Source organism: Hemitrygon akajei, chromosome 1 (genome assembly GCF_048418815.1).
Source record: "Hemitrygon akajei chromosome 1, sHemAka1.3, whole genome shotgun sequence".
Taxonomy (NCBI): Eukaryota; Metazoa; Chordata; class Chondrichthyes; order Myliobatiformes; family Dasyatidae; genus Hemitrygon; species Hemitrygon akajei.
In genome coordinates, this window is record NC_133124.1 from 6447328 (window position 1) to 6474261 (window position 26934).

General features: G+C 47.5%; 1 protein-coding gene across 1 annotated transcript; it reads left to right on the forward strand.

Annotated features, from left to right (window-relative positions):
* The first annotated feature begins 10006 nt into the window (after positions 1 to 10006).
* Positions 10007 to 26858, forward strand: LOC140715501 (CCN family member 3-like). Its single transcript, XM_073027875.1, has 5 exons — positions 10007 to 10218; positions 10704 to 10923; positions 18251 to 18502; positions 19595 to 19800; positions 25880 to 26858. Exons 1-5 carry the CDS (start codon positions 10168 to 10170, stop codon positions 26159 to 26161), a joined length of 1011 nt encoding a protein of 336 aa, XP_072883976.1. The 5' UTR covers positions 10007 to 10167; the 3' UTR covers positions 26162 to 26858.
* The last annotated feature ends 76 nt before the right edge of the window (positions 26859 to 26934 follow it).

The following is a 26934-nucleotide window of genomic DNA, read 5'->3' on the forward strand; positions in this document are numbered from 1 at the left end:
ATATCTTTACTTCCCCTTCCACCCATTTTCCTCAGAGATTGCTCCCTCCATGATTCCCTTTTCCGTTCGTCCCTCCCAGCACTTATCCTTGCAAGTGGTCTAAGTGCCTCACCTGCCCATTCATCTCCTCCCTCACCTCCACTCAGGGCCCCAAACAGTCACTCCAGGTGAGGCAGCACTTCACATGTGAATCTGAGGTTGTCTATTGTGTCTAGTGCTCCAGATGTGCCCTCCTCTACGTTGGTGAGACCCGTCGTAAATTGGGAAACCACGTCACCTGTCACAAGCAGGACTTACCGATGGCCAAATATTTTAATTCCCATTTCCATTCACATTCAGACACGTCAGTTCATAGTCTCCTGTTGTGCCAAGATGAGGCCACTCTCGGGGGGGGGGGAGCAACTTCTTATATTCTGTCAGGACAGCCTCCAACCTGATGGCATAAAATCTGATTTCTCCTTCCGGTAAAAAAAAATGTCCTCTCCCACCCATCTTCTTTTATTTCCCACTCTGGTCTCTTACTGTACCTCTCCTTACCTGCCTGTCACCAGCCCCCACCAGGTCCCCTCGTCCTTCCCTTTCTCCCATGATCCACTCTCCTCTCCTATCAGATTCCTTCTTCTCCAGCCCTAGAACTTTCCGATCCACCTGGCTTCAGCTATCACCTTCTAGCTTCCCCTTCCCCACCTTCTTATCCTGGCCTGAAGAAGGGTCTTGGGACAAAACGTTGACAGCTCATTCATTTCCATAGATGCTGCCTGACCCGCTGAATTCCTCTGGCATTTTGAGTGTGTTGCTCCTATTTTAAAATGGCAAAGCAGATAATACTTCATACGATTTTATGAAGCAAAACAGCGCAGACTAGGCCCTCTGGACCTGCGAGAAATGGCATCCCAGCAACTCCATACAAACCCATTTAACCCTTTTTCAGAGACCAATTACCCTACCTGGTACACCTTTGGACTGCGGGAAGCAACCCGAGTAGCGGGGGAAAACCCACTCATACCACAGGGAGAACATGCAAACTCCTTACTGGAATTGAGCTCCGAACTCCAGAACACCCTGAGATGTGTTCGCATCACGCTAATCACCGCGATACCGTGACTCTGATAACCAAGTCAAGTCAAGTCACTTCTAATTCAAGTCAAGTTAACTTTTGTCATTATTGTCATTTCGACCATAACTGCTGGTACAGTGCATAGTGAAAATGAGACAACGTTTTTCAGGACCATGGTGTTACATGACACAGTACAAAAACTAGACTGAACTACGTAGTATATAAAAAAACAGCACAGAGAAAGCTACACTAGACTACAGACCTACACAGGACTGCATAAAGTGCACAAAAACAGTGCAGGCATTACAATAAATAATAAACAGGACAATAGGGCAAGGTGTCAGTCCAGGCTTCGGGTATTGAGGAGTCTGATAGCTTGGGGGAAGAAACTGTTACATAGTCTGGTCGTGAGAGCCCGAATGCTTCGTTGCCTTTTCCCAGACGGCAGGAGAGAGAAGAGTTTGTATGAGGGGTGTGTGGGGTCCTTCATAATGCTGTTTGCTTTGCGGATGCAGTGTGTAGTGTAAATGTCCATAATGGCGGGAAGAGAGACCTCGATGATCTTCTCAGCTGACCTCACTATACGCTGCAGGGTCTTGTGATCCAAGATGGTGCAATTTCCAAACGAGGCAGTGATGTAGCTGCTCAGGATGCTCTCAATACAACCTCTGTAGAATGTGATGAGGATGGGGGGGGTGGGAGATGGACTTTCCTCAGCCTTCGCAGAAAGTAGAGACGCTGCTGGGCTTTCTTTGCTATGGAGCTGGTGCTGAGGGACCAGGTGAGATTCTCCACCAGGTGAACACCAAGAAATTTGGTGTTCTTAACGATCTCTACCGAGGAGCCGTCGATATTCAGCGGAGAGTGGTCGCTCCGTGCCCTCCTGAAGTCAACAACCATCTCTTCTGTTCTGTTCACATTTAGAAACAGGTTGGTAGCTCTGCACCAGTCTGTTAGCTTCTGCACCTCCTCTCTGTAAGCTGACTCATCGTTCTTGCTGATGTGACCCATTACGGTCGTGTCATCGGCGAACTTGATGATGTGGTTTGAGCTGTGTGTTGCAGCACAGTCATGGGTCAGCAGAGTGAACAGCAGTGGACCGAGCACGCAACCCTGGGGAGCCCCCGTGCTCAGTGTGATGGTGTTGGAGATGCTGCTCCCGATCCGGACTGACTGAGGTCTCCCAGTCAGGAAGTCTAGGATCCAGTTGCAGAGGGAGGTGTTCAGGCCCAATAGGCTCAGCTTTCCAATCAGTTTCTGAGGGATGATTGTGTTGAATGCTGAACTGAAGTTTATGAACAGCATTCGAACGTAAGTGTCTTTTTTGTCCAGGTGGGTTAGAGCCAGGTGGAGGATGATGACAATGGCGTCGTCTGTTGAACGGTTGGGGCGGTATGCAAACTGCAGGGGTTACGCTGCAGGTTATTACAAATTGTTTATCAGGCACTCCCAGACTCTCAATTTGCCAAGTTAATCAAGAGGTCTTAATTATGGAAAAGTTGTGGAAGAATGTCTCAGAGTTACAGAGGGACTCCCACACTTTGGAACTGTGTAGTACAGAACTGTGAACATTAACTGTGTAGTCACTTCACAGTTATTCCTCTTGTAACAACACTTTCCAGTTAAACTGCACTTCAGGGTATGGAAACGTTTTGAGATCTTGCCAAACTCTGATCTAAAATGTCCATTGGAACAACTTGGAAATGGAATAAATGAAGCTGGGTCGCTGCCCTTCAGTCACACGCTAATGAAATGCAAGATCTGAACTGCGTGGTGCATGATGAAAAATATCACACAACTGTGCCATGACGATGTCGTCGTCCTGTGGACTGGGGTGTTGATTTACGGCACCCAAACGCTAATTTTTATTCTATGCATTCAGAAGCTTTCGGGCACACTGGGGGTCACTTTTCCTGGTCTCGTGTGTTCATAATTACAGCCAATGGTCTAAGTGACTGATTGGAGCATCTAACAAGGTTCTTGTCAGGCAGCCTCACACCACAAGTTTCTAGAAGCTCTGCCAAAGCTGAAAGTTCTGTGTAATGTCAAGTTCCATTTTTAATCAATGAAATTCAGTTTTGTTTAACACAACAGTTTTATACTTATAAGATTTAAATCTAGATGTGCCTATTTTCCAAGCTGTACATGATACCGATTATAACACATGCCAATGATAAGTGGTGTTCCACAGGGGTCTGTGTTGGGACTGCTTCTTTTACGTAACATGTCAATGATTCGGATGACGGAATTGATGGCTTTCTTGCAAAGTTTGCAGATGATACAAAGAGAGGTGGAGGGGCAGGTAGATTTGAGAAAGTAGAGAGGCTACAGAAGGACTTAGCCAGATTAGGATAATGGGCAAAGAAGTGGCAGATGGAATACAGTGTCCGGAAGTGTATGGTCATGCACTTTGGTAGAAGAAATAAAAGGGTTGACTATTTTCTAAATGGATGGAAAATTCAAAAATCTGAGGCACAAAACAACTTGTGCAGTTGTGCTTGTGTAGGATTCCCTAAAGGTTGACTTGTAGTGGTGTTGAAGGCAAATGCAATGTTAGCATTCATTTCAAGAACACTAGAATATTAAAGCATGGATGTAATGTTGAGACTTTATAAAGCACTGGTGAGGCCTCACTTGGAGTATTATGAGCAGTTTTGGGCCCTTTATCTTAGAAAAGTGCTGACACTGAAGAGGGTTGAAAGGAGGCTCATGAAAATGTTTCCAGGATTGAATGGCATGTCATATGAAAAGCATTTAATGGCTCTAGGCCCGTATTCACTGGAATTCAGAAGTATGAGGGGCAACCTATCAAATGTTGAAATGCCTCGATGGAGTGGATGTGGAGAGGATGTTTCCTATGATGGGAGAGTCTAGGAACAGAGGGCACAGCCTCAGAAAAGAGGGGCGCCCTTTCAGAATAGAGATGATAAGAAATTTCTTTAGCCAGAGACTGGTGAATCCATAGAATTTGCTGTCCCCCTTGACAATAAGTACTCCTGTTTGAGTACTATTGGGGGGGGGGGGGGGGAGCGTCCTACCTGGGGGAAGCAATGGTGGCCATGCCTCTAGCACAGAGTCTGGCCCTGTGGCTCAGAAGGGTGGGGAAAGGAAGAGGATGGCAGCAGTGATAGGGGACTCTATAGTTAGGGGGGGTCAGACAGGTGATTCTGTGGATGCAGGAAAGAAATGCAGATGGTAGTTTGCCTCCCAGGTGCCAGGGTCTGGGATGTCTCCGATCGCGTCCACGATATCCTGAAGTGGGAGGGAGAACAGCCAGAGGTCGTGGTACATATTGATACCAACGACATCGGTAGGAAAAGGGAGGAGGTCCTGAAAACAGACTACAAGGAGTTAGCAAGGAAGTTTTGAAGCAGGACTGCAAAGGTAGTAATCTCAGGATTACTGCCTGTGCCACATGACAGGTAGTATAGGAATAGAGTGAGTTGGAGGATAAATGCTTGGCTGAGGGATTGGAGCAGTGGGCAGAGATTCAGATTTCTGGATCATTGGGACCTCTTTTAGGGCAGGTGTGACCTGTACAAAAAGAATGGGTTGCACTTGAATCCCAGAGGGACCAATATCCTGGCGGGAAGGTTTGCTAAGGCTACTGGGGAGAGTTTAAACTAGAATTGCTGGGGGATGGGAACCGAACTGAAGAGACTGTTGGCTCACAAATAGAGAAAGCTGTGGAGACAGAGCAAGAGGAAGGATAGACAGGTGATAGGGAAGGGATGCACTCAGATCAATGGTTTGAGATGTGTCTATTTTAATGCAAGGAGTATTATGAACAAAGCAGATGAGCTTAAAGAGTATATAAGAACATAAGAACATAAGAAATAGGAGCAGGAGTAGGCTATCCAGCTCATTGAGCCTGTCCTACCATTCAATATGATCATGGCTGATCTGTCTGTAAACTCAGCTCCATCTACCTGCCCTTCCCCATAGCCCTTAATTCCCTTACTATGTTTAGTGTGGAATCCTCAATTGCTTCCCTGGGCAGAGAATTCCACAGATTCACCACTCTCTGGGAAAAACAGTTTCTCTTCACCTCTGTCCTAAATCTTCTCCCCTGAATCTTGAAGCAATGTCCCCTAGTTCTAGTCTCACCTACCAATGGAAACAACTTTCCTACTTCTATCTTGTCTATCCCTTTCAAAATTTTGTATGTTTCTATAAGATCCCCTCTCATTCTTCTGAATTCCAGAGAGTATAGTCCCAGGCAACTCAATCTCTCCTCATAGGTTAACCCCTTCATCCCTGGAATTAACCTGGTGAACCTCCTCTGCACTGCCTCCAAAGCCAGTATATTCTTCCTCAAGTATGGAGACCAGAACTGCACACAGTACTCCAGGTGCGGCCTCACCAGTACCCTGTATAGTTGCAGCATGACCTCCCTGCTCTTAAATTCAATCCCTCTAGCAATGAAGGCCAACATTCCGTTTGCCTTCTTAATAACCTGTTGTACCTGCAGGCCAACTTTTTGCGATTCATGAACAAGCACTCCCAAGTCTCTCTGTACAGCAGCATGCTGCAATCTTTCACCATTTAAATAATAATCTGCTCTTCTATTCAGAGCGCGGATCAGTACTTGGAGCTATAATGTTGTGGCCATTACTGAGACTTAGATGGCTCAGGGTCAGGAATGGTTACTTCGAGTGCCAGGCTTTAGATGTTTCAGAAAGGGCAGGGAGGGAGGCAAAAGAGGTGGGGGCATGGCACTGTTGATCAGAGATAGTGTCACGGCTGCAGAAAAGGAGGAAGTCATGGAGAGATTGTCTACAGAGTCTCTGTGGGTGGAAGTTAGGGATGGGAAGGGGTCATTAACTCTACTGGGTGTTTTTTATAGACCGCCCAATAGCAACAGGGACATCAAGGAGCAGATAGGGAGACAGATTCTGGAAAGGTGCCATTTGTCTGGGCAGTGACTTTACAACACAAGTGACCCCGGCCATTATCAATAATCTTCAGAGATTGTCTGCTTAGTGTCAGTGATCACGTAACCAGGATGTGATATGCACCAGCTGCTCGTACGACCATCCACCACCTGCTCCCATGGCTTCACATGACCCTTATCAGGGGGCTACACCTTGCCCAAGGGTGACCTGCAAGCTAGCAGAGGGAAGGAGTACCTTACACCTCTTTTGACCCATGCTAAACAGGTCAAAGGATAGAGGTCAGACTAAGAGTGGTCAGACCAGTCCTCCAGGTTCAAGAATTCAGCTCAGGGCTGACAAACCTGATTGGTCAAACAAAACTGTTATGGAAACAGCAATGAAGGATCCTTTTACATCAGACTGCGACAGTATTCCTGAGTCTCCACCTGGGACCCGCATGATTGACAGCGGTGAGACCCAAGAGGAAATTACTGACACAATGAAAACCGCCAAGAATGGAGGACCTTCATTGCTGCCCTAAGCGCCCGCAGGCGTAACATAAAGTAAGTAATTATCCCTATGTTTTTAAGACAAGCCACCATTTTGTAAGAATAGTAGTAATGAGATTCGAGAATTTCAGTAGCTAGAGTACACTACTCCACCAGCAATGCTAGTCCTCACAAAATCAGTCCCTTGGCAGCAATCACGGCCAGAATCAGATACAGCAGCTGTTTTGCAAATATTTTAATGGTCAGATGTTATCCCAAACAGAACACTTACAAAATCTTTGCCAATGTTTATTAAACATATTTATACAGTGAGCTAAGGGACATAAAATAGACAGATGCTAGGACCAATAGAAACAAACCACATTTTGCAAATGAAAGTTATTATAAATATTGCCCAGAGAAACGCATTCTTTCAAAGAATAAATCAAAGTAATCTTTTTTTGTACAAAGAAGCAGTCAACGGATGCTGCCCGACCTGTTGAGTTCATCCAGCTTTTTTGTACGTCTTGATTTGACCACAGCATCTGCAGGATACTTTGTGTTTACAATTGAAGTGATGATGTCTCTCTTGCAATCACAAGACCCTGGTGGACATTAGTAATGTAAAATGCTGCAAGTCTGTTTCCCTTGTTTATTGGAGAGACAGAGGGCAGGGGAGCAGTGTGCCCTCATTACAAAGGCTAGGCTTCAAGTTTCAAGTTTGCCTGTTGCAGCAGTGGTGGAGGAAGGGAAACCAAGAAGCAGGACATCTCTGATGATCTGGAAAGGGAAGTTGCATCTTGGGAACAGATGCGGTGGAGGTGACGGAGCATCTTTACAGGTGACGGGGGAGAAGAGGTTTAGTCAAGATACCGTGGCAATCGGTGGGCTTATAGACAGTCTGTCTCCAGTGATGCAGACAGAGAGAGTACGAAAGGGGAGAGAGGTGTCAGAAATGGACCAAGTGAATTTAAGGGCAGGGCGAAAGTTGGAAGCAAAGTTGAGGAAATTGACGAGCTCAGTATAGGTGTATGAAGCAGCACCAATACAGTTGTCAGTGCAGCACAGAAAGAGTCGGGGAGCACTGCTAGTGAAGGCTTGGAACATGGACTGTTCTACATGACCAACAAACAGGCAGGCAAGGCTGGGACTCATACATGTGCCCATGGCCGATCCTTGAGTTCAGAGAAAGTGAGGGGAGCTGAAAGAGAAATTGTTGCGGCTGAGGACCAGTTCCACCAGGCAGAGGAGGGAAACTGTTCGGGACTGTTGTCAAGAAAGAAGTGGAGAGCTCTAAGGCTTTCTTGATGGGAGAGGAAAGTGTTTAAAGTGTGGACAATCCTTGTGAAAAGAGGCAATCAATGCCAGGGAATTGAAAGTTGTTGAAGAGATTGAGAACAGTTCATGATCTAAAATCTCACTGGTGCTGTATTAGTGTTACGCTAACCAGTATGCTAATAGTAACATTTGATATTCACTTTGTACCTTTAAAATCTCAATGCAGTATGTGTATGTGAATAAAGGGGACCTATTCTGTTTGTCTGCCAGTGACCAGTGGTGTTCCACAGAGGGTGCTGTTGGGACCCCTTCTTTACATGTTGTATGCCAATAATTTGGATGACGGTATTGGTGGCTTTGAGGCCAAGTTTGCGGACAAGGGTAGGTAGAGAGGCAGATACTGCTGAGGAATCAGATGCAGAAGGACTTGGACAGGTTGGGAGAATGGCAGATGGAATATGGTAGAGGGAAGTGTAGGGTCATGTACTTTGGTAGAAGGAGTAAAGGTGTAGATTATTTTCTAAATGGAGAGAATCTTTTAAAAACTCTGAGGTGCAATCCTTGTGGACTTGGGATCCTTGTGCAGGATTCCCTAAAGGGTTAAGTTGCAGGTTGAGTCTGTGGTGAGGAAGGCAAATGTGATGTTAGCATTCATTTCGAGAGGACTAGAATATAAGACCAAGGATGTAATGTTGAGACTTTATAAAGCTTTGGCGAAGTCTCACTTGGAGTACTGTGAGCAGTCTTGGGCCCAGTATCTACGAAAGGATGTGCTGATGTTGGAGAGGACGTTCACCAGAAGGATTCCAGAAATGAAAGTATTAACACATAAGGAGCATTTGATGTCTCTGGGACTTTATTTGCTGGAGATTAGAAGAATGAGGGGGATCTCAGTGAGGCCTATTGAATGTATAATTAATACATTCTTTGATCATAAATGTACTTTGAATCCTTTGTTGAAAGGCCTAGATAGAGTGGATGGAGAGAGAATGTTTCCTGTAGTGTGTGAGTCTTGGGCCAATGGGCACAGCCTCAGAATAGAGGGACATTCATTTAGAACAAAAGTGGAGAGGAATTTCTTTAGCAAGAGAACGATGAAACTGTGGAATTTGTTGCCACGAACGGTTATGGAGGCCAAGTCACTGGGGATGTTTAAAGTGATTCTTGATTAAGGAGGATATCAAAAGTTACAGGGAGAAGACAGGAGAATGGGGTTGAGAAGGATAATGTAATGGCGTACTCACCCATGATGTAATGGGATTCAATGGGCTGAATGGCCTAATTCTGCTCTGAATCTTATAACAGTCCCAACACTGCACCACCAGCAAAATGTGAGTGGACTCTTTCTGGTGGAATAATTAAGATAAACATGACCAGCATCATCTTGCATGTATTGCAACTGCCAAGAATGGAAAACATACAAATGTGTTCACATTTCTTTATTTGGTTGTTTATTGAGATAGAGGGCCTTTCCGGCCCTTGGAGCCACGCCAAGCCTAATCATGAGACAATTTTCAACGACCAGAGGAATTCAGCTACCGACCGGAGGAAACCCACCCGGTCAAGGGGAGTACAAACTCCTAACAGGCAATGTTGGGAATTGAACCTGGGTCACTAGTACTGTAAAGCAATGTGCTAACCATTACACCACGGTGCTGCCTCATATAAAGTGACAAAGGACCACGTTGCGTGCATGAGAACAATAGACAATAGAACGAGAGGAAGTTTGTTACAAAGTTATGGAGGGTTCAGATAGGGTAAATGCAGGCAGATTTTCCTGCTGAGGTTGGAAGAGTCTACAACTAGAGACTATGAGTTAAGGGTGAAAGGTAAGATATTTAATATCAATGTGTTATGGAGAGTATATTGACTGGCTGCATCACAACCTGGTATGGAAATGCCATTGCTCCCTGAATGGAAATGTAGTGGATACAGCTTATTCCATCACAGGTAAAGCCCTGCCCACCATTGACCACATCCATATTGATCTCAGGGTTGATATCCCCAACAAATATGGCGACAAATATGTACTTTGATAATAAATGCACTTTGAACTTTGAGGGGAAACTTCTTCACTCATGGTGAGAGTGTGCGACGAGCGGTCAGCGGAGTGGTAGGTGCGGGTTTGATTGCAACATCTCAGAGAAGCTTGGATGGACACATGGATGGGAGGGCTACGGGCCACCCAGGTGCGTGCCGATGGGACAAGGCTGGGTTCGGCACGGACTAGAGGGGCCGAATGGCCGTTTCCGTGTTGTAGGGCCCCGTGACTCTAATACTGCAGCGCCCGCGCTAAAGGGTGAGGCCACCGGGCATCGTCCTGTTCCTCCCCGGGTGTTGGTGCAGTAACCGCGGCGTGAGCGCAGCGCGGCGTCCCGTCCGCCGCCAATCGGAGCCCCGCCTGCGGCCGAATAAAACGCTGCAGGGACGGGCGGCGGGTCCAGTTCAGTGGGACTGGGTCATCAGCGGCATGCTCTACCTCACCGGGATACTCGCGGCTTTGTTTCTGCTTTCAACGGAGGTAAATAAAAGCTAACGGGGAATGCAATGCACTGATATGAAGTATTTGTGCATCTGCGAGTTCTGATGAAGGGACTCGGCTCGGAACGTCGACTGTTTATTCATTTCCAGAGATGCCGCTGAGTTCCTCCAGCATTTTGTGTGTGTGTTGCTCCGGATTTCCAGCATCTGCAGATTCTCCTGTGTTTATAATTAATGTCTAAAATATTGCAGATCCTGGAATAATATACAAAAGAGACGGGAAGCTTTGGATTAGACTGCGGAGAAAGAAACGGAATTAAAGTACCTGTCATTAAATGATATAAAAGTTATCGGCGTTTAGCTAATTGTGAAGGTTAGCACTGATCAGGATGAGATAGCGAAAGGGGAATGTTAGGGCAAGTGTATGAATGACAAGTCATAAGGAATGAATTTAAACTGAATATTGGAAGTAGGCGCGGGAATCTCAGTTTAGTAATTACTTTTGTTTGACTTTGTATTTCACAGTGGGTCCGTGCCCAGCGCTGCTCTTCCCCGTGTAAATGCCCGGAGGATCCGCCGGAATGCCCCCCCGGGGTGCGGCTGCTGCTGGACAAGTGCGGATGCTGTCGCGTCTGTGCTAAGCAGGCGGGGGAGGTCTGCTCCGACAGCGACGCCTGCGACCCGCAGCTCGGGCTCCAGTGCGAGCACGGCGCCGACAGCCCACACGGCCTGGGCGTCTGCATCGGTGAGTCCGCAGCCCACACCAGTCTGTCTCCAGATCTTTGCGAAACGAATTGCTGGCATTTGAGAGTTCACGAATTTGCTCCGGGGAATGAAAGGGTTAACGTATGAGGATCGTTTGATGGCTCTGGCCCTGTGCTCTGGAGTTTAGCAGAATTGGAGGGGGGGGGTGACCTCATTGAAACCTATCAAATATTGAAAGGCCAGGATAGAGTGAATGTGGGGTATCCACACACAGCCTCCCACCCTCTATTTAGAACAGAGATGAGGAGGAATTTCTTTAGCCAGAGAGTAGTGAATCTGTGGAATTAATTATCACAGAAAGCAGTATAGGTCAAGTCATTGGGTTTATTTAAAGCAGAGGTTGATAGGTTCTTGATTAGCCAGGGCATCAAAGGTTATGAGGAGAAGGCTGGAAAATGGGGTTGAGAGGGATAGTAAGTCAGCCATGGTGGAATGGCAGAACTGACTGGAAGGGCCCAATGGCCTGATTCTTCTCCTTTATCTTATCGTCTTATGGTCCTTGCAGAAAAAGCACGATTTAGAAGAACTACTATTCAAGATCAAATGTATTCATCATGAGTATATCGAAATATACAGTGAAATGCGTTGTTTGCGTTAACCACGGGGTGCTGGGGGCTGCCTGAAAGTGTCACCACACATTCCTATAGCATGCCCGCAATGTTGGGCAGAACCACACAGAACACAACAAATGGCAAAACACACACACAAACTGATGGCAGCATCCATAGAACAGAGTAAAGAGTCGACATATTGGGACGAGACCCTTCGTTGTGTCCGAAACATCGACTGTTTACTCTTTTCCATTGATGCTGCCCGACCTGCTGAGCTCCTCCAGCATTTTGTGTGTGTTGCTCTGGATTTCCAGCATCTGCAGATTTTCTCATTTATGAGACGACAAAACAACATTAATTTCAATGAATTACTATTAAATATTTAAAAGTAAATTCAGTGTGCACACTTCGTCAAGCATGAACATACCGTGAAACTGATGTGAGTGATGTCAGCTGCTAAGATTACAAGTTTAAAACATGTTGAGTTAAGAATGATTGTTTATGTGTGTTAATTTTATCCCTATAAGTAGCCGTCCTGCTTTGATCTAGTACAGAAAGGAGGCACTAGGATCCAACGGAGTATCTGGAGTATTCATGATGTGAAGTTTGAAGACTTCCAAATCACTATGGACATCCAATCAATGTACACAAACAGTTGTGTTTATAGTCATTGTGTTTTTTTTTCTTATTGTGTTCAGTATCTTGTGTGTTTCTGTACTGCATCAGATCTGGAGTAACAATTATTTCATTCCCCTTTACACTTGTGACTGGAGATGACATTAAATAATCTTGAATCGTGAAAATTAGGATCAAAATTACTGCATTTGCAAACTCAAAACCAATAGACATCCATCAATAATCTGCATGATAATTATTATAAAGGACTTGCTTCCCATCATTTGAGGCTAAACTGGCTGGTTAAGTGTGAATTCTTGCAGTTGTATGTATTTAAAAATCTCAGCCAATCCACCCTGAGCACCAGTCACCTGATCGCCAATTCCACCACACTGATTTCAGTCTCACTGACAACTGTCCTAATTTTTCGACACTGAAGCAGTCTGCTTCTAATCTTCAATTGAAGGGCCTCCTTTATATTTTGTTTGATCGGGCTGTCCTGCAGTACAGGGTCTTTGAAAATGTCATGGGTTCTTCAGAGACAAAATGGGCCAATGTCACGTTTCACCTGCCCTGCAAGTGGGCGGTTTAGTTGCTGGAACATTGGTGAAGATGTTACAGAATTCAATTTGGTTCTAATTTCACCCGCTGGAGCTTGCTGCGGCAAACTGGATTGAAAGCCGAGTTTTATGGTGAGGGGTAGGTTGAATACCTTCTTCAGGAAAGGCAGGGTGGCTCGAGTTCCCCCAAGTTGTACAGACACCTGGATTGTTGCAAAGTCATCACCCCCCCCCCAAACTAACGTCAAATTCAAAGTAAGTTTATTATCACAGTGTGAATGTCTTACCATATACTACCTTGGGAATAATTTTTTGCAGATATTTACAGGAAAATAAAGAAACAATAGATTTTGTGAAAACTATGCATAAAGACTGACAAACAACCAATGTGCAAAACAATACTGAGAAGACGAGTTCTAAAGACTCCTTGAATGTGAGTCTGTAGGTTGTGGAATCAGGTCGATTGACTGAAGTTATCCACACTGGTTCAGGAGCCTGATGGTTGAAGGGTAATAACTGTTCCTGGCCCTGGTGGTGTGGGACGTAAAATTCCTGTAGCTGCTTCCCGACGGTAACAGTGAGAAGAGAGGATGAGTAGCGAGAAATGTATTCGACACATGGAGAGTGTGGTCGGTTAAATAGGAGCTGACAAGTCAATGGGGGCTGAACGATCAAGATTGCAATGATGTGACGAGGACACATACACAACTAGAGGTGGAAGGATGGTGATGGTGTAACCCCATGTGACCATGTCTCTCAGACAGCAGGAGCTGAGAAACTGGGAAGTAGATGAGAGAGGGATTTGTTCATGTGAGTAAGCGCAGATCCCAGTGTACACCTGTAGACTCAGGACTGACCCTGTTCTAGGACCCCCTCCCACCACTGCCCCTGAACGTGGTGAATGTGACCCCCCCCACCCACCCACCACTGCCCCGAACATGGTGAATGTGACCCCCCCCCTCCCACTACTGGCCCTGAACATGGTGAATGTGACCCCCCCCTCCCACCACTGCCCCTGAACGTGGTGAATGTGACCCCCCCCACCCACCACTGCCCCTGATCGTGGTGAATGTGACCCCCCCCACCCACCACTGCCCTGATCGTGGTGAATGTGACCCCCCCCTCCCACCACTGCCCCTGATCGTGGTGAATGTGACCCCCCCCACCCACCACTGCCCTGATCGTGGTGAATGTGACCCCCCCCTCCCACCACTGCCCTGATCGTGGTGAATGTGACCCCCCCCACCCACCACTGCCCTGAACATGGTGAATGTGACCCCCCCCCACCCACCACTGCCCTGAACATGGTGAATGTGACCCCCCCCCACCCACCACTGCCCTGATCGTGGTGAATGTGACCCCCCCCACCCACCACCGGCCCTGAACATGGTGAATGTGACCCCCCCCACCCACCACTGCCCTGATCGTGGTGAATGTGACCCCCCCCACCCACCACCGGCCCTGAACATGGTGAATGTGACCCACCCACCCACCACTGCCCCGAACATGGTGAATGTGACCCCCCCCACCCACCACTGCCCTGATCGTGGTGAATGTGACCCCCCCACCCACCCACCACTGGCCCTGAACATGGTGAATGTGACCCCCACCCACCCACCACTGCCCCGAACATGGTGAATGTGACCCCCCCCCCCACCCACCACTGCCCCTGATCGTGGTGAATGTGACCCCCACCCACCCACCACTGCCCCTGATCGTGGTGAATGTGATCCCCCACCCACCTACCACTGCCCCTGAACATGGTGAATGTGACCCCCCCACCCACCCACCACTGCCCCTGATCGTGGTGAATGTGACCCCCACCCACCCACCACTGCCCCGAACATGGTGAATGTGACCCCCCCCCACCCACCACTGCCCCGAACATGGTGAATGTGACCCCCCCCCACCCACCACTGCCCCGAACATGGTGAATGTGACCCCCACCCACCCACCACTGCCCCGAACATGGTGAATGTGACCCCCACCCACCCACCACTGCCCCGAACATGGTGAATGTGACCCCCCCCCCCACCCACCACTGCCCCTGATCGTGGTGAATGTGACCCCCACCCACCCACCACTGCCCCTGATCGTGGTGAATGTGATCCCCCACCCACCTACCACTGCCCCTGAACATGGTGAATGTGACCCCCCCACCCACCCACCACTGCCCCTGATCGTGGTGAATGTGACCCCCCCCACCCACCACTGCCCCGAACATGGTGAATGTGACCCCCCCCACCCACCACTGCCCCTGATCGTGGTGAATGTGACCCCCCCCCCCACCCACCACTGCCCCTGATCGTGGTGAATGTGATCCCCCCCCACCTACCACTGCCCCTGATCGTGGTGAATGTGACCCCCCCCCACCCACCACTGCCCCTGATCGTGGTGAATGTGACCCCCCCACCCACCCACCACTGCCCCTGATCGTGGTGAATGTGACCCCCCCACCCACCACTGCCCCTGATCGTGGTGAATGTGACCCCCACCCACCCACCACTGCCCCTGATCGTGGTGAATGTGACCCCCCCACCCACCACTGCCCCTGATCGTGGTGAATGTGACCCCCCCCACCCACCACTGCCCCTGATCGTGGTGAATGTGACCCCCCCACCTACCCACCACTGCCCCTGATCGTGGTGAATGTGACCCCCCCCACCCACCACTGCCCCTGATCGTGGTGAATGTGACCCCCCCACCCACCCACCACTGCCCCTGATCGTGGTGAATGTGACCCCCCCACCCACCCACCACTGCCCTGAACATGGTGAATGTGACCCCCCCACCTACCACTGCCCCTGATCATGGTGAATGTGACCCCCCCACCCACCCACCACTGCCCCTGATCGTGGTGAATGTGACCCCCCCCACCCACCCACCACTGCCCCTGATCGTGGTGAATGTGACCCCCCCACCCACCCACCACTGCCCTGAACATGGTGAATGTGACCCCCCCACCTACCACTGGCCTGAACATGGTGAATGTGACCCCCCCCTCCCACCACTGCCCCGAACATGGTGAATGTGACCCCCACCCACCCACCACTGCCCCTGATCGTGGTGAATGTGACCCCCCCCACCCACCACTGCCCCTGAACGTGGTGAATGTGACCCCCCCCCACCCACCACTGCCCCGAACATGGTGAATGTGACCCCCACCCACCCACCACTGCCCCTGATCGTGGTGAATGTGACCCCCCCCACCCACCACTGCCCCTGATCGTGGTGAATGTGACCCCCCCCACCCACCACTGCCCCTGATCGTGGTGAATGTGACCCCCCCACCTACCACTGCCCCTGATCGTGGTGAATGTGACCTCCCTCCCACCATTGCCCCGAACATGGTGAATGTGACCCCCCCCACCTACCACTGCCCCTGATCGTGGTGAATGTGACCTCCCTCCCACCATTGCCCCGAACATGGTGAATGTGACCCCCCCCCACCTACCACTGGCCCGAACATGGTGAATGTGACCCCCCCCCACCTACCACTGGCCCTGATCGTGGTGAATGTGACCCCCCCCCACCCACCACTGCCCCTGAACATGGTGAATGTGACCTCCCTCCCACCACTGCCCCGAACATGGTGAATGTAACCCCCCCCCCCCTTCCCAGGTGTCGAAGAATCTGAAGGGCCCAAGGACTGCAGCACCACCCCCAAAGGTTGGGCTCTGGGACCCTGTCTCATTCAGATGCTGTAACACAGGAGATCCCTGGACACACTCCCGGTGGAGGGAGGGTCATCCTGAGGTTTCAGAATGTGACCGGGACATCACCTTCCGGTGTGTACACCAGTAAAGGGTCTCTCTTGGAGCCAAACCAGTCCTGCCCACATTGTGAGCAACATGGGATCCCCAAACCCAAGCATGGACTGAGCCTCCCCTAGTGCTTCCCCTTTGGACCACTGGCAGTGGCCCACTCCTCCCGCTCGGTGCTGGGTGACCGAGGCAGGGTCGGTGCTTGTGAAGGTGTAACCGGACAGGGTCTCGGAAGTGACCGGTTGCAAAAGCTGGCCCCTCAATCCTCATCTGGAATGACTAGCCAGCGTGGCACAAAGGACATTGAGATCCAGGCACAGCCTCGGAGATGCTGGTGGAGGGGTCAAGGATGGGGGGGGATCTACTACTGAGCCGTGTCCCCCCTCCTTGAGTACCAGTGAGGGATCTTCTGAAGGTTCTGCTGCCACAGCACAGGACCTGGAGGAGGGCCAAGGTGAGGCCTGGGGAAGTGACGGCGTTGGGTGGACAGAACGAGAGACCTTGCTCCTTCACAAACCAGAGACCGGGATCCTGGGGCTGAGTTGGTGCCACTAGAGAGCCTGATGTGTGCCCCTGGTGAAGGACACACCAATGGTAGCGGTTGGCACTGGGTGTAAGCAGCCTGATTCTGGCACCAGGAGGCAGAGACACTCCGAGCCAACCAGTGCCTGACAAGGACCCTTCCTCTATTTGATTTGCTTTGTTCAGTACATCTCAAATTGTTTTAAATATTTTCGTGCAATGTACCAATTTCAACAATGTACATGGGAACATTAACCAAATAAATAGTTGAAAGAGCAACACCTCGTACCTCGTCTGGGTAGTCTCCAAACTGATGGCACGATCATTGATATCTCCAATCACCTTTCTCCCATGGTCCACTCTCCCCTCCTATCAGATTCCTTCTTCTTCAGCCCTTTGCCTTTTCCACCTATCACCTTCCAGCTTCTTCATTCCCCCTCACCACCCACCCACCCACCTATCATCTGCCAGCTTGCACTCCTTGCCCTCCCCCACCTTCTTATTCTGGCTTCTTTCCCTTTCCTTTCCGGTCCTGTTAAAGGGTCTCAGCCTGAAATGTTGACTCTTTATTCCTCTCTATAGATACTGCCTGAACGGCTGAGTTCCTCCAGCATTTTGCGTGTGTGTTGTTTGCATTCCACCTGCCATTTTTCCAGCTGGTCCAGATCCCGTGCTGTCCACCCTCAATCTTGGTGTCATCCGTAAGTCTGCTGATCCAGTTAACCACATTACCATTCAGATAATCGACATAGATGACAAACAGCAATGATCCCTGTGGCACTCCACTAGTCACAGACCTCCAGTCAGAGAGGCAACCATCTACTACCACTCTCTGGCTTCTCCCTCAAAGCCGGTCTAATCCAGTTTACTACCTCATCCTGAATGCTGAGTGACTGAACCTTCTCGACCAGCCTCCTGTACAGGACCTTGTCAAGTGTCTTGCTGAAGTCCATTGGACAATATCCTCTGCCTTACCTTCATCAATTTTCCTAGTAGCTTCCTCAAAAAGTTCTATAAGATCGGTTAAACAAGACCCAAACTATTGTTAAATTTAAACACATAATTTGTTAATTAGTTAAATGATCAGTTGTCTTTATAATACTTTTTTAACTATTTCCATGAAATTTCGGTTAATTGGGGATCCACCTAATTGGGCCATGATGTACTGGTCCCAATGTGTACCAGTTAATCAGAATCCACTGTATTATTATTGTTCAAATATAGGATTTTCTAATCTTAATGAAAGCACATAACAGAATAATGTAAACTGCCTGCCTTTTCTCCTTGAAATTTAGCACGTCGGGGCAGTATCTGCATGTACGGTGGTGTTGTCTATCAGAATGGAGAGACCTTCCAGCCAAGCTGCAAGTATCAGTGCACCTGCAAAGATGGTCTGATTGGTTGTGTACCCCGCTGTAATTTGGATATCCTCCTGCCTAGCCCCGATTGTCCATTTCCCAAACAAGTCCAGGTACCAGGAGAGTGCTGTGAACAATGGGTGTGTGACCACAAGCAGGAAGCCTCTCTTAGAGGAATTACAATGACAGGTAAGGTGCCAGATTGGCACGATGAAACATGTTGTCTGTGGTTGCCCTATGACTGCTCCCATCACTGTGTCTCCAACACCTTTGGCCTCAGTTCCACCACTATCCCAGGATTCTATGTCCAAACAAGATGGGTCTTGGGCATGCTGTGATGACCAAAGGCGATGGCTTCAGTATTGTGTATATTTGATGTTGTGGTGTTCACCGAGATTGGTAATCAGCTTGCAGACGTTTCATCACCAGTCAGGCTGACCTGATCAGAGCACAGTTGCTGGTGTTTCTCCCTGGGAGTGCTCGAGCGTACATAGGACCCCCGTTCACTTACCTCAGTCCCGATTGGCTACTCCTATCAGCAATGACAGCTCGACTCCTTAAGCCTCACAGCAGCATAATTGCTCACAAACCAACGGCAACTTGTCTTAGGAACCAAGGTACCAGTAAAGACAACTGACAAAACAATGTGGTGTCCATGATCACCTGCGGAGACTGCAGCAAGAACTACGTCAGCCAGTCAGGACGTAAATTCTCAACTCGTTTACGGGAGCACAAACTGGCGGTATGGAGACATGATCCGACTTCAGATCATGAAGACCGAGAAGGTCACCACCGTGACTGGGGCACCGCGGGGGTTCCAGCGCAGGCACACACGAAGCAGGCACGAGAATTGTTAGAAACATGGTTCTGTTCTGATAATTTCGTAGACAAACATACTGAAATAGACATGCATCTATGAACCCCTAAGAGCCAAGGAGACACTATTAAAATTCAAAGGTCAACTGAAGGGGTAGCCAATCAGGACTGAGACGAGCGAACGGGGGCCTATATAAACACGAGCACTCCCAGAGAGACACCAGCAACTGCGCACTGAGGATGTCACCTCGACTGGCGATGAAACATCTGCAAGGTAATTGCCAAATGCTTGCTGCATGGGCAACAACGTGATCTCTTGTACTGCCCTGGCTTCCACATCAGACAGACGGCTACAACGCAATGTCCATGGTTGATCCTGAACTATGGAGAGCCTAAAATAATTATTAGAAATTCCACTTCCCTCTGTCATGCCTCTGCGTAAGAAAATAATATTCTTTCTTGCAGCTTACAGACAGGAGGTGACCTATGACTTGGATTTAAATGGGCCTGGTCTGAACTGCATACAGCAGACCACACCGTGGAGCGTCTGCTCCAAAACCTGTGGTATGGGCACATCCACTCGTCTGTCGAGTTACAACCTCCACTGTGACATGGTGAAGGAAATGCGACTGTGTGAAGTTCGGCCATGTGATTATAAAGTCACCGCCAAAGTGAGTATAAATACCCAATCCTGGACACTAACTAGGGCTGAATAGGACGATTCGGCTGCTGCCCTACAGAGGAATCCCGTTAACTGGTTAAACCACCGCCATGAATCTAGGACCAGTGCACCGTGGCCCAATTCTGCGGCTTCCCCTACTAGTCGAAGTTTCATGGAGTTAGTTGAAAAAGGACAAACGATTTTAACTGGGTAACAAATAATGTATTTAAATTAAGTACTGCAGGGTTATAAAATTGTACCTCTTCCTGATAGTTGTTGTCGGAGGAACTCATCCAGTGTACGGAGCTGTGTGCTTTTGATCGACTGTAAATGAACAAAATCAGCGCGGGCACCCAGTGTAGATAATGGGTTGTCTTCATTGCCGTCCTGCATGGAGTTGTATCAAAAATCACTGCCTTTTAATTCGGCATCGGTCGGCCCAAATTAATAGCATAACACAAGCATACACAACTGACGACTGTAAGCACGGTGTAGTTTAGTGCCTAATGGCCAAGCAAATGCACACAACTGACGCTAGTTAGAAACCTCCAAATCTTCTTTTTCATTGTAACACAAGACCATAAGATATAGCAGCAGAAGTAGGCCATTTGGCCCATCTAGTCTGCTCTGCAATTCAGTCACAGGCTGATCCAATTCCTCCAGTCATCCCCACACCCCAGCCTTCACCCCATACCCTTTGATTAGCCCTGGCTAATTGAGAACCTATCTATCTCTGCCTTAAATACACCCAGTGACTTGGCCTCCACAGCCGCTCATGGCAACAAATTCCACAGATTTACCACCCTCTGACTAAAGTAATTTCTCCGCATCTCAGTTCTAAAAGGACGTTCCTCAATCCTGAAGTTCTGCCCTCTTGTTCTAGACTCCCCTACCATGGGAAATAACTTTGCCATATCTAATCTGTTCAGGCCTTTTAACATTTGGAATGTTTCTATGAGATCGCCCCTCATTCTCCTGAATTCCAGGGAATACAGCCCAAGAGCTGTCAGACATTCAGAATGATTGTTGATACCTTCAAATTTTTCATCGTTCCTAACTTGTTGAAGCAGCGAAATCGTTTAATTTTCACTCCTGGCCACTTCCAAGCTTGAACACTTGATATCGCAGTGAGCAAAACAGTTCTGAATTGTCTTACTGCTTATTTCTCAACAACTTTCAGTGACAAAACTCACTATTTTTTGAACACAAGCATACAGAATTGATGCTATTTTCAAAAAAAAAACATTCACTCTAAGCATGGTCTAGTGTCTAACAGCCACACCAGTATATGTGACTGATGCTAGTTAGAAACTGCATGGTAACAGTCACCTGTTCCAATTAAACAGCATAGTGTCCAAAGAGAATCCTGGTTATTTTCTGGATGAAATTTTGTTTTTTAAGAGGTGTCCTAAATAAGCAGCTGCCTCGATTAACCGATGGCCTAATTAACTGGAATCCACTGTATTTATACAGTATCTTGAATCTAAAAGCTGGTGTGTACACATACCATTGAACTGCAGCTCCCCCATGTGGTACCCTTTGGAACTGCGTCCTGTTACAGTGTGCAAGGAGCATGCGCAGAACCTGTACCTCACATTTCAGATTCAGTTTATTGTCATTTAGAAACCACAAATGCAATGCAGTTAAAAAATGAGACAACATTCCCCCAGAATGATATCACAAAAGCATATGACAAAACAGACTACACCAGAAAATCCACATAACATTTGGCAATCCCCAATCCAGAGTCTGGAGAGGCTGCTGTGTATTAATATCACGCTACCATCTAGCGCGTTCCCCAGAAAGGAGCTCCAAACCCACCAGACAACCAAGACCAAAAACTAAAGCTACAAGACCTGCACAAAACCACATAGTTACAACAGTGCAAACAATCGCATAATTGATAAAAAAAACAGACCATGGGCACAGTAAAAATAGTCCAAAGATGTTAAAGGACTATAAGTTCAAAAGAAATCACCACAGTTTCCACAAGTCCCCAGGGTCCTGACAGAATCACCATCCCACGCCAGTGGCAGAAGGGAATACCCCCGCTGTGGACTTCCACGGCGCCACCTGACTCAGCCTCGCAGACGCAGCAGACAATGAAAGCTCCGTCGAACCCAGCCTCGCAGACGCAGCACATAGTGAAAGCTCCGTTGAACTCAGTCTCGCAGACACAGCACACACCGAAAGCGACCTGAGTCTGTTGAAAGGACTCCGAGTCTGTCGAACCTCCGAGCCGACGACCATCCCCTCCGGCACAGCTTCTCCGAGCACCGTCCTCTGCTGTGCGTATTAAGACGGCCCCGCCAACGGCCGTTGGCAACGTGACCCCGAGGACTGGGGGCCTGTTCTTCCCAGCAGAGTCCCGAACCTCACAGCAGCAGCAGCAACGGAGAAGGTCTTCCTGGAGATTTCCAGATGTTCTTCCATGCTCCCACGTCCGTTTTCAACCGATTATGATTGCACACTAAACACAAAATCATTCCCTGTCTGTAGAGTGAAACCGAAAATTATTCCTCTGTCCTCAAGGTCCTTATGACTGAACCACCTGCAGCATGATTTTGTTCTGCTGTGGCCTCAGATGAACCTTAACCTGTGCAGATGAGCAGTTAGCGTGATCAGTCATTCTGGGGTACAGTTCCCCCCACTATCTACAAAGAGTTTGTACATTCTCCCCATGACCGCATGGCTTTCCTCTGGGTATTCCAGTTTCCTCCCACAGATTAAAAGTCATAGGGTTAGTAGATCATGGGCATTCTATGCTGGTCCTAGGAGCATCCTCAGACTGTGTTGGTCGTTGGTCCAAACAATGCATTTCACTGGGTTTTCATGTACACTTGACAAATAAAACTAATTTTTATAAGACCATGTGACCATAAGAAATATGAGCTGAGTTAGGTCACTTGGCCCATTTCATCATGGCTGACTGATTTTTCCACTCAACTACAATCTCCTGCCTTCTCCCTTTATCTGTTCATGCCCTGACTAATCAAGAATCTATCAACCACTACCTTAAATATACCCAATGACTTGACCGCCACAGCTGCCTATGGCAATGAATTCCACAGATTCATCACTCCCTGGCTAAAGAAATTCCTCCTCATCTCTGTTCGAAAAGGATGCTCCTCTATTCTTAGCTGTGTCCTCTGGTCTGAGACTCCCTCACCACAGGAAACATCCTCCCTACATCCACTCCATCAAGGGCTTTTACCATTCAATAGGTTTCAATGAGGTCACCCCTCATTCTAGTGAATGCTGGCCCAGAGCCTTCAGACACTCTTCATATGACAAGACTGGAATCATTTTCGTGAACCTCCTTTGAACCCTTTCTAAGATAAGGGGCCTAACGCTGCTCACAATGCTTCAAGTGAGGCCTTACTAATATTTAGTTAAACTCTTAACATTACATCCTTGCTTTTATATTTTAATCCTCTTGAAATGAATGCAACATCACATTTGCCTTCCTCACCACAGACTCAACCTGCAAATTAACCTTTAGGGAATCCTGCACAAGGGCTCCCAAGTCCCTTTGCACCTCAGTTTTTTGTATTTTCTCTTCATTTAGAAAATAGTCAACCATTTCATTTCTTCTGCCATCTACTTTGCCCATTCTCCTAATTTGTTTAAGTCCTTTAGCCTCCCTACTTCCTCAAAACTATCTGCCCCTCCACCTATCTTCATATTGTCTGCAGACTTAACAATAAAGACATCAATTCCATCATTCAAATTGTTGGACAAATAACATAGAAAGAATCGGTCCAAACCCTGAACCTTGTGGAACGCCACTAGTCATCAGCAGCCAACCAGAAAATTCCCACTCTCTGCCTCCTGTCAATCAGCCACTGCTTTATCCATGCTAGAATCTTTCCTGTAATACCAAGGGCTTGTAGCTTGTTAAGCAGCCTCATGTGTGGCACCTTGTCAAAGACCCAAAACTCCAAATACACAAAATCAATCAAATCTCCTTTGTCTATCCTGCTTGTTATTTCTTCAAAGAATTCCAACAGATTTGTCAGACAAGATTTTCCCTTGTGAAAACCATGCTGACTACGGCCTATTTTATCATGTGGCTCCAAGTACCCTGAGAACTCATCCTTAATAATCGATTCCAACATCTTCCCTACCACTAGCATCAGACTAACTGGCCTACAGTTTCCTTTCTTCTGCCTCTCTCCCTTCTTGAAGAGTGGAGTGACATTTGCAATTTTCCAGTCTCCAGAACCATTCCAGAATCCAGTGGTTCTTGGAAGATTATTACTTATGCTTCCACAGTCTCTTCAGGCACCTCTTTCAGAACCCTGGGGTGTACATTCTCTGGTCCAGGTGACTTATCGACCTTCAGACCTTTCAGTTTCCCAAGAACCTTCTGTCTAGTTATGGTAACTTCACACACTTCATGACCCCTGACACCTGGAACTTCCACCATACTGCTGGTATCTTCCACAGTGAAGACTGATGCAAAATACTTATTCAGTTCATCCACCATTTTCTTGTCCCCCATTAATACAGCATTGTTTTCCAGTGGTCCAATGTTCACCCTTACCTTTGTTTTACACTTTATGTATCTGAAGAAACTTTTGGTATATTCTTTAATACTATTGGCTAGCTTATTTTCATAATCCATCTTTACCTTCTTAATAGTTTTTTTAGTTGGCTTTTGTTGGTTTGTAAAAGCTTCCCAACCCTCTAACTTCACACTAATTTTTGGTCTATTATATACCCTCTCTTTGACTTTTATGTTGGCTTTGACTTCTGTTGTTAGCCATGGTTACATCATCTTGCTTTAGAATACATCTTCCTCTTTGGGATGTATATATCCTGTGCTTTCCAAATTGCTTCCAGAAATTCCAGCCATTGGTGCTCTGCCGTCATCCCTGCCAGTGTTCTTTTCCAATCAATTCTGGACAACTCCTCTCTCATGCCTCTGTATTTCCCTTTACTCCACTGTAATACTGATACATCTGACTTTAGCTTCTCCTTTTCAAAATTCATGGTGAATTCAATCATATTATAATCACCTTCCCCTAAGGTTCCCCTTAAGCTCTCTAATCAATTCTGGTTCATTGCACACCCACTACAGAAAAGCTGATCCCTTAGTAGGCTCAGTAATGAGTGGCTCTAAAAAGCCATCTCGTAGGCATTCTAGAAATACCCCACTTGGAATCCAGCCCAATCTGATTTTCCCAACCTACCTCCATGTTAAAAATCCCCATGACTATTTCAACATTGCCCTTTTAGCATGCATTTTCCATCTCCTGTTGTAATTTGTAGGCCGTATCCTCACTACCATTTGGGGGGTCTGTATAAAACTCTCATCAGGGTCTCTTTACCCTTGCAGTTCCTCAACTCCTTTTTGTGTGCCATACTCTGCCAGAACCTCGGCAACCATTTATTTTTTCAAGTGGTTGTCTTGGAGGAAAGATTCTGTGAGTGGTCTCCCACGTCCTTCTCACAGCACAGCTGGTTTTTTTTTTTACGAGGGCAAGTTGCGAGCTCGACACTCAACCCGGCACAGACGGAAAGCGTGTCTGGGAGCGGCCCGACTGGATTCGAACTCGGGAACCTTCGCTCCGGAGTCCAGCACTGATGTCACTGCGTCACCAGCAAGGTTCCTTAGCTCTTCCCACAATGATTCAACACCTTCCAACCCTATGTCACCTCTTCCTAATGATTTGATTTCATTTTTTTACAAACAGAGCAACACCACCCCATCTGCCCTTCAAGCCACACCAGCCAGCAAACCCCCTGACTTAAACCCAGCCTGACCATGGGGCAATTTACAATGACCAGTTAACTACTAACTGGTACATTCTTTGACTACAGGGGAAAGCTGGAGGATCCGAAGGAAATGCACGCGGTCACGAGAAGAACATACAAACTCCTTACAGCTCTGGGAATTGAACCCCAGTCTCCTGTACTGTCAAGCTTTGTGCTAATCGCTATGCTACCATATTGCTCTGGATTTCCAGCGTCTGCAGAGTCTCCTGATTTTAACTGTCTATTAATAGTTGCATTTTCAATGCTAGCTCCCCTCACTTGTACATAACGGTCTATTCATCGGTCTCCTTTTACGCTTTCTTTCCTAGAACGGGAAGAGGTGCAGCCCAACATCACGTGCAGTGAGACCAACTCACTTAGCATTCAAGGACTGTTTGAGCATCCAGCCCTACAGACCGAGGTACTGCGGAGTATGCAGTGACGGGCGATGCTGTGCCCCTTACAGCACCAGAACATCCCAGGTGGACTTGAAATGCAGGGGGGGATTGACGATTAAACACCAACTGATGATTATCAACACGTGTGTCTGCCATGATAATTGTGTCCCAGGGGACACCATTCACCAAATGGAGCAAATATCCAGTCCTTGAGTCTTGGGGTCAGAAAGTGGCTCTTTGGCCCGTCTAGTCCCTGCTGAACCATTAATCTGCCTGGTGCCATCGACCTGCACCTGGACCGTAGCCCTCCATACCCCTCCCATCCACGTACCTATCCAAACTTCCCTTCCACTTGCACTGGCAGCTCTTTCCATACTCTCATCACCCCCTGAGTGAAAGTTCCCCTTAAATATTTCACCTTTCACCCTTAACCCATCACTTCTGGCTGTAGTCCCACACATCCCCAGTGGGAAAAAGCCTGCTTATACTAACCCTGTCTGTACCCTTCGTAATTCTGTATACCTTTATCAAATCTCCCCTCATTCTTCTACGCTCCAGGGGATAAAGTCCTAACCGATTCAACCTTTCTCTGTAACTCAGGTCCTCGGTCCTGGAAGCCTCCTTGTTTATTTTCTCTGCACTTTTTCAATCTTATTAATATCCTTCCTAATTGAATATTTACTCTATAGTTTTAAAGTTGGTTTTCGAAGCATTGTGTTTTTTATATATTTCTAGGTATTTTTTAAAAATCACCAATTAGAGTAGTTTTGTAAAAATCCTTGTATATTTGTATTGAATATTGTATTTAAAAATAATTCTTTCCTTCTTCCCTGATTGTAAATATTAAGTTGGGCCACCATAATTGACATTAGAATTCTACATTAAAATTCCTGTAAAAGGCAATTAAAATATATATTTTATATTAAAATTACACCTGTCTTCATTTCCCACATTAGAAGACATCTGAAATTGTGTGTTGTTTATCC

Coding starts and splice junctions, on each gene's coding strand:
- LOC140715501 (XM_073027875.1), top strand. CDS start 10,168: ATGCTCTACCTCACCGGGATACTCGCGGCTTTGTTTCTGCTTTCAACG. Junction 10,924..18,250: donor CGGCCTGGGCGTCTGCATCG/GTGAGTCCGCAG, acceptor CTTGAAATTTAG/CACGTCGGGGCAGTATCTGC. Junction 19,801..25,879: donor ATTATAAAGTCACCGCCAAA/GTGAGTATAAAT, acceptor TTTCTTTCCTAG/AACGGGAAGAGGTGCAGCCC.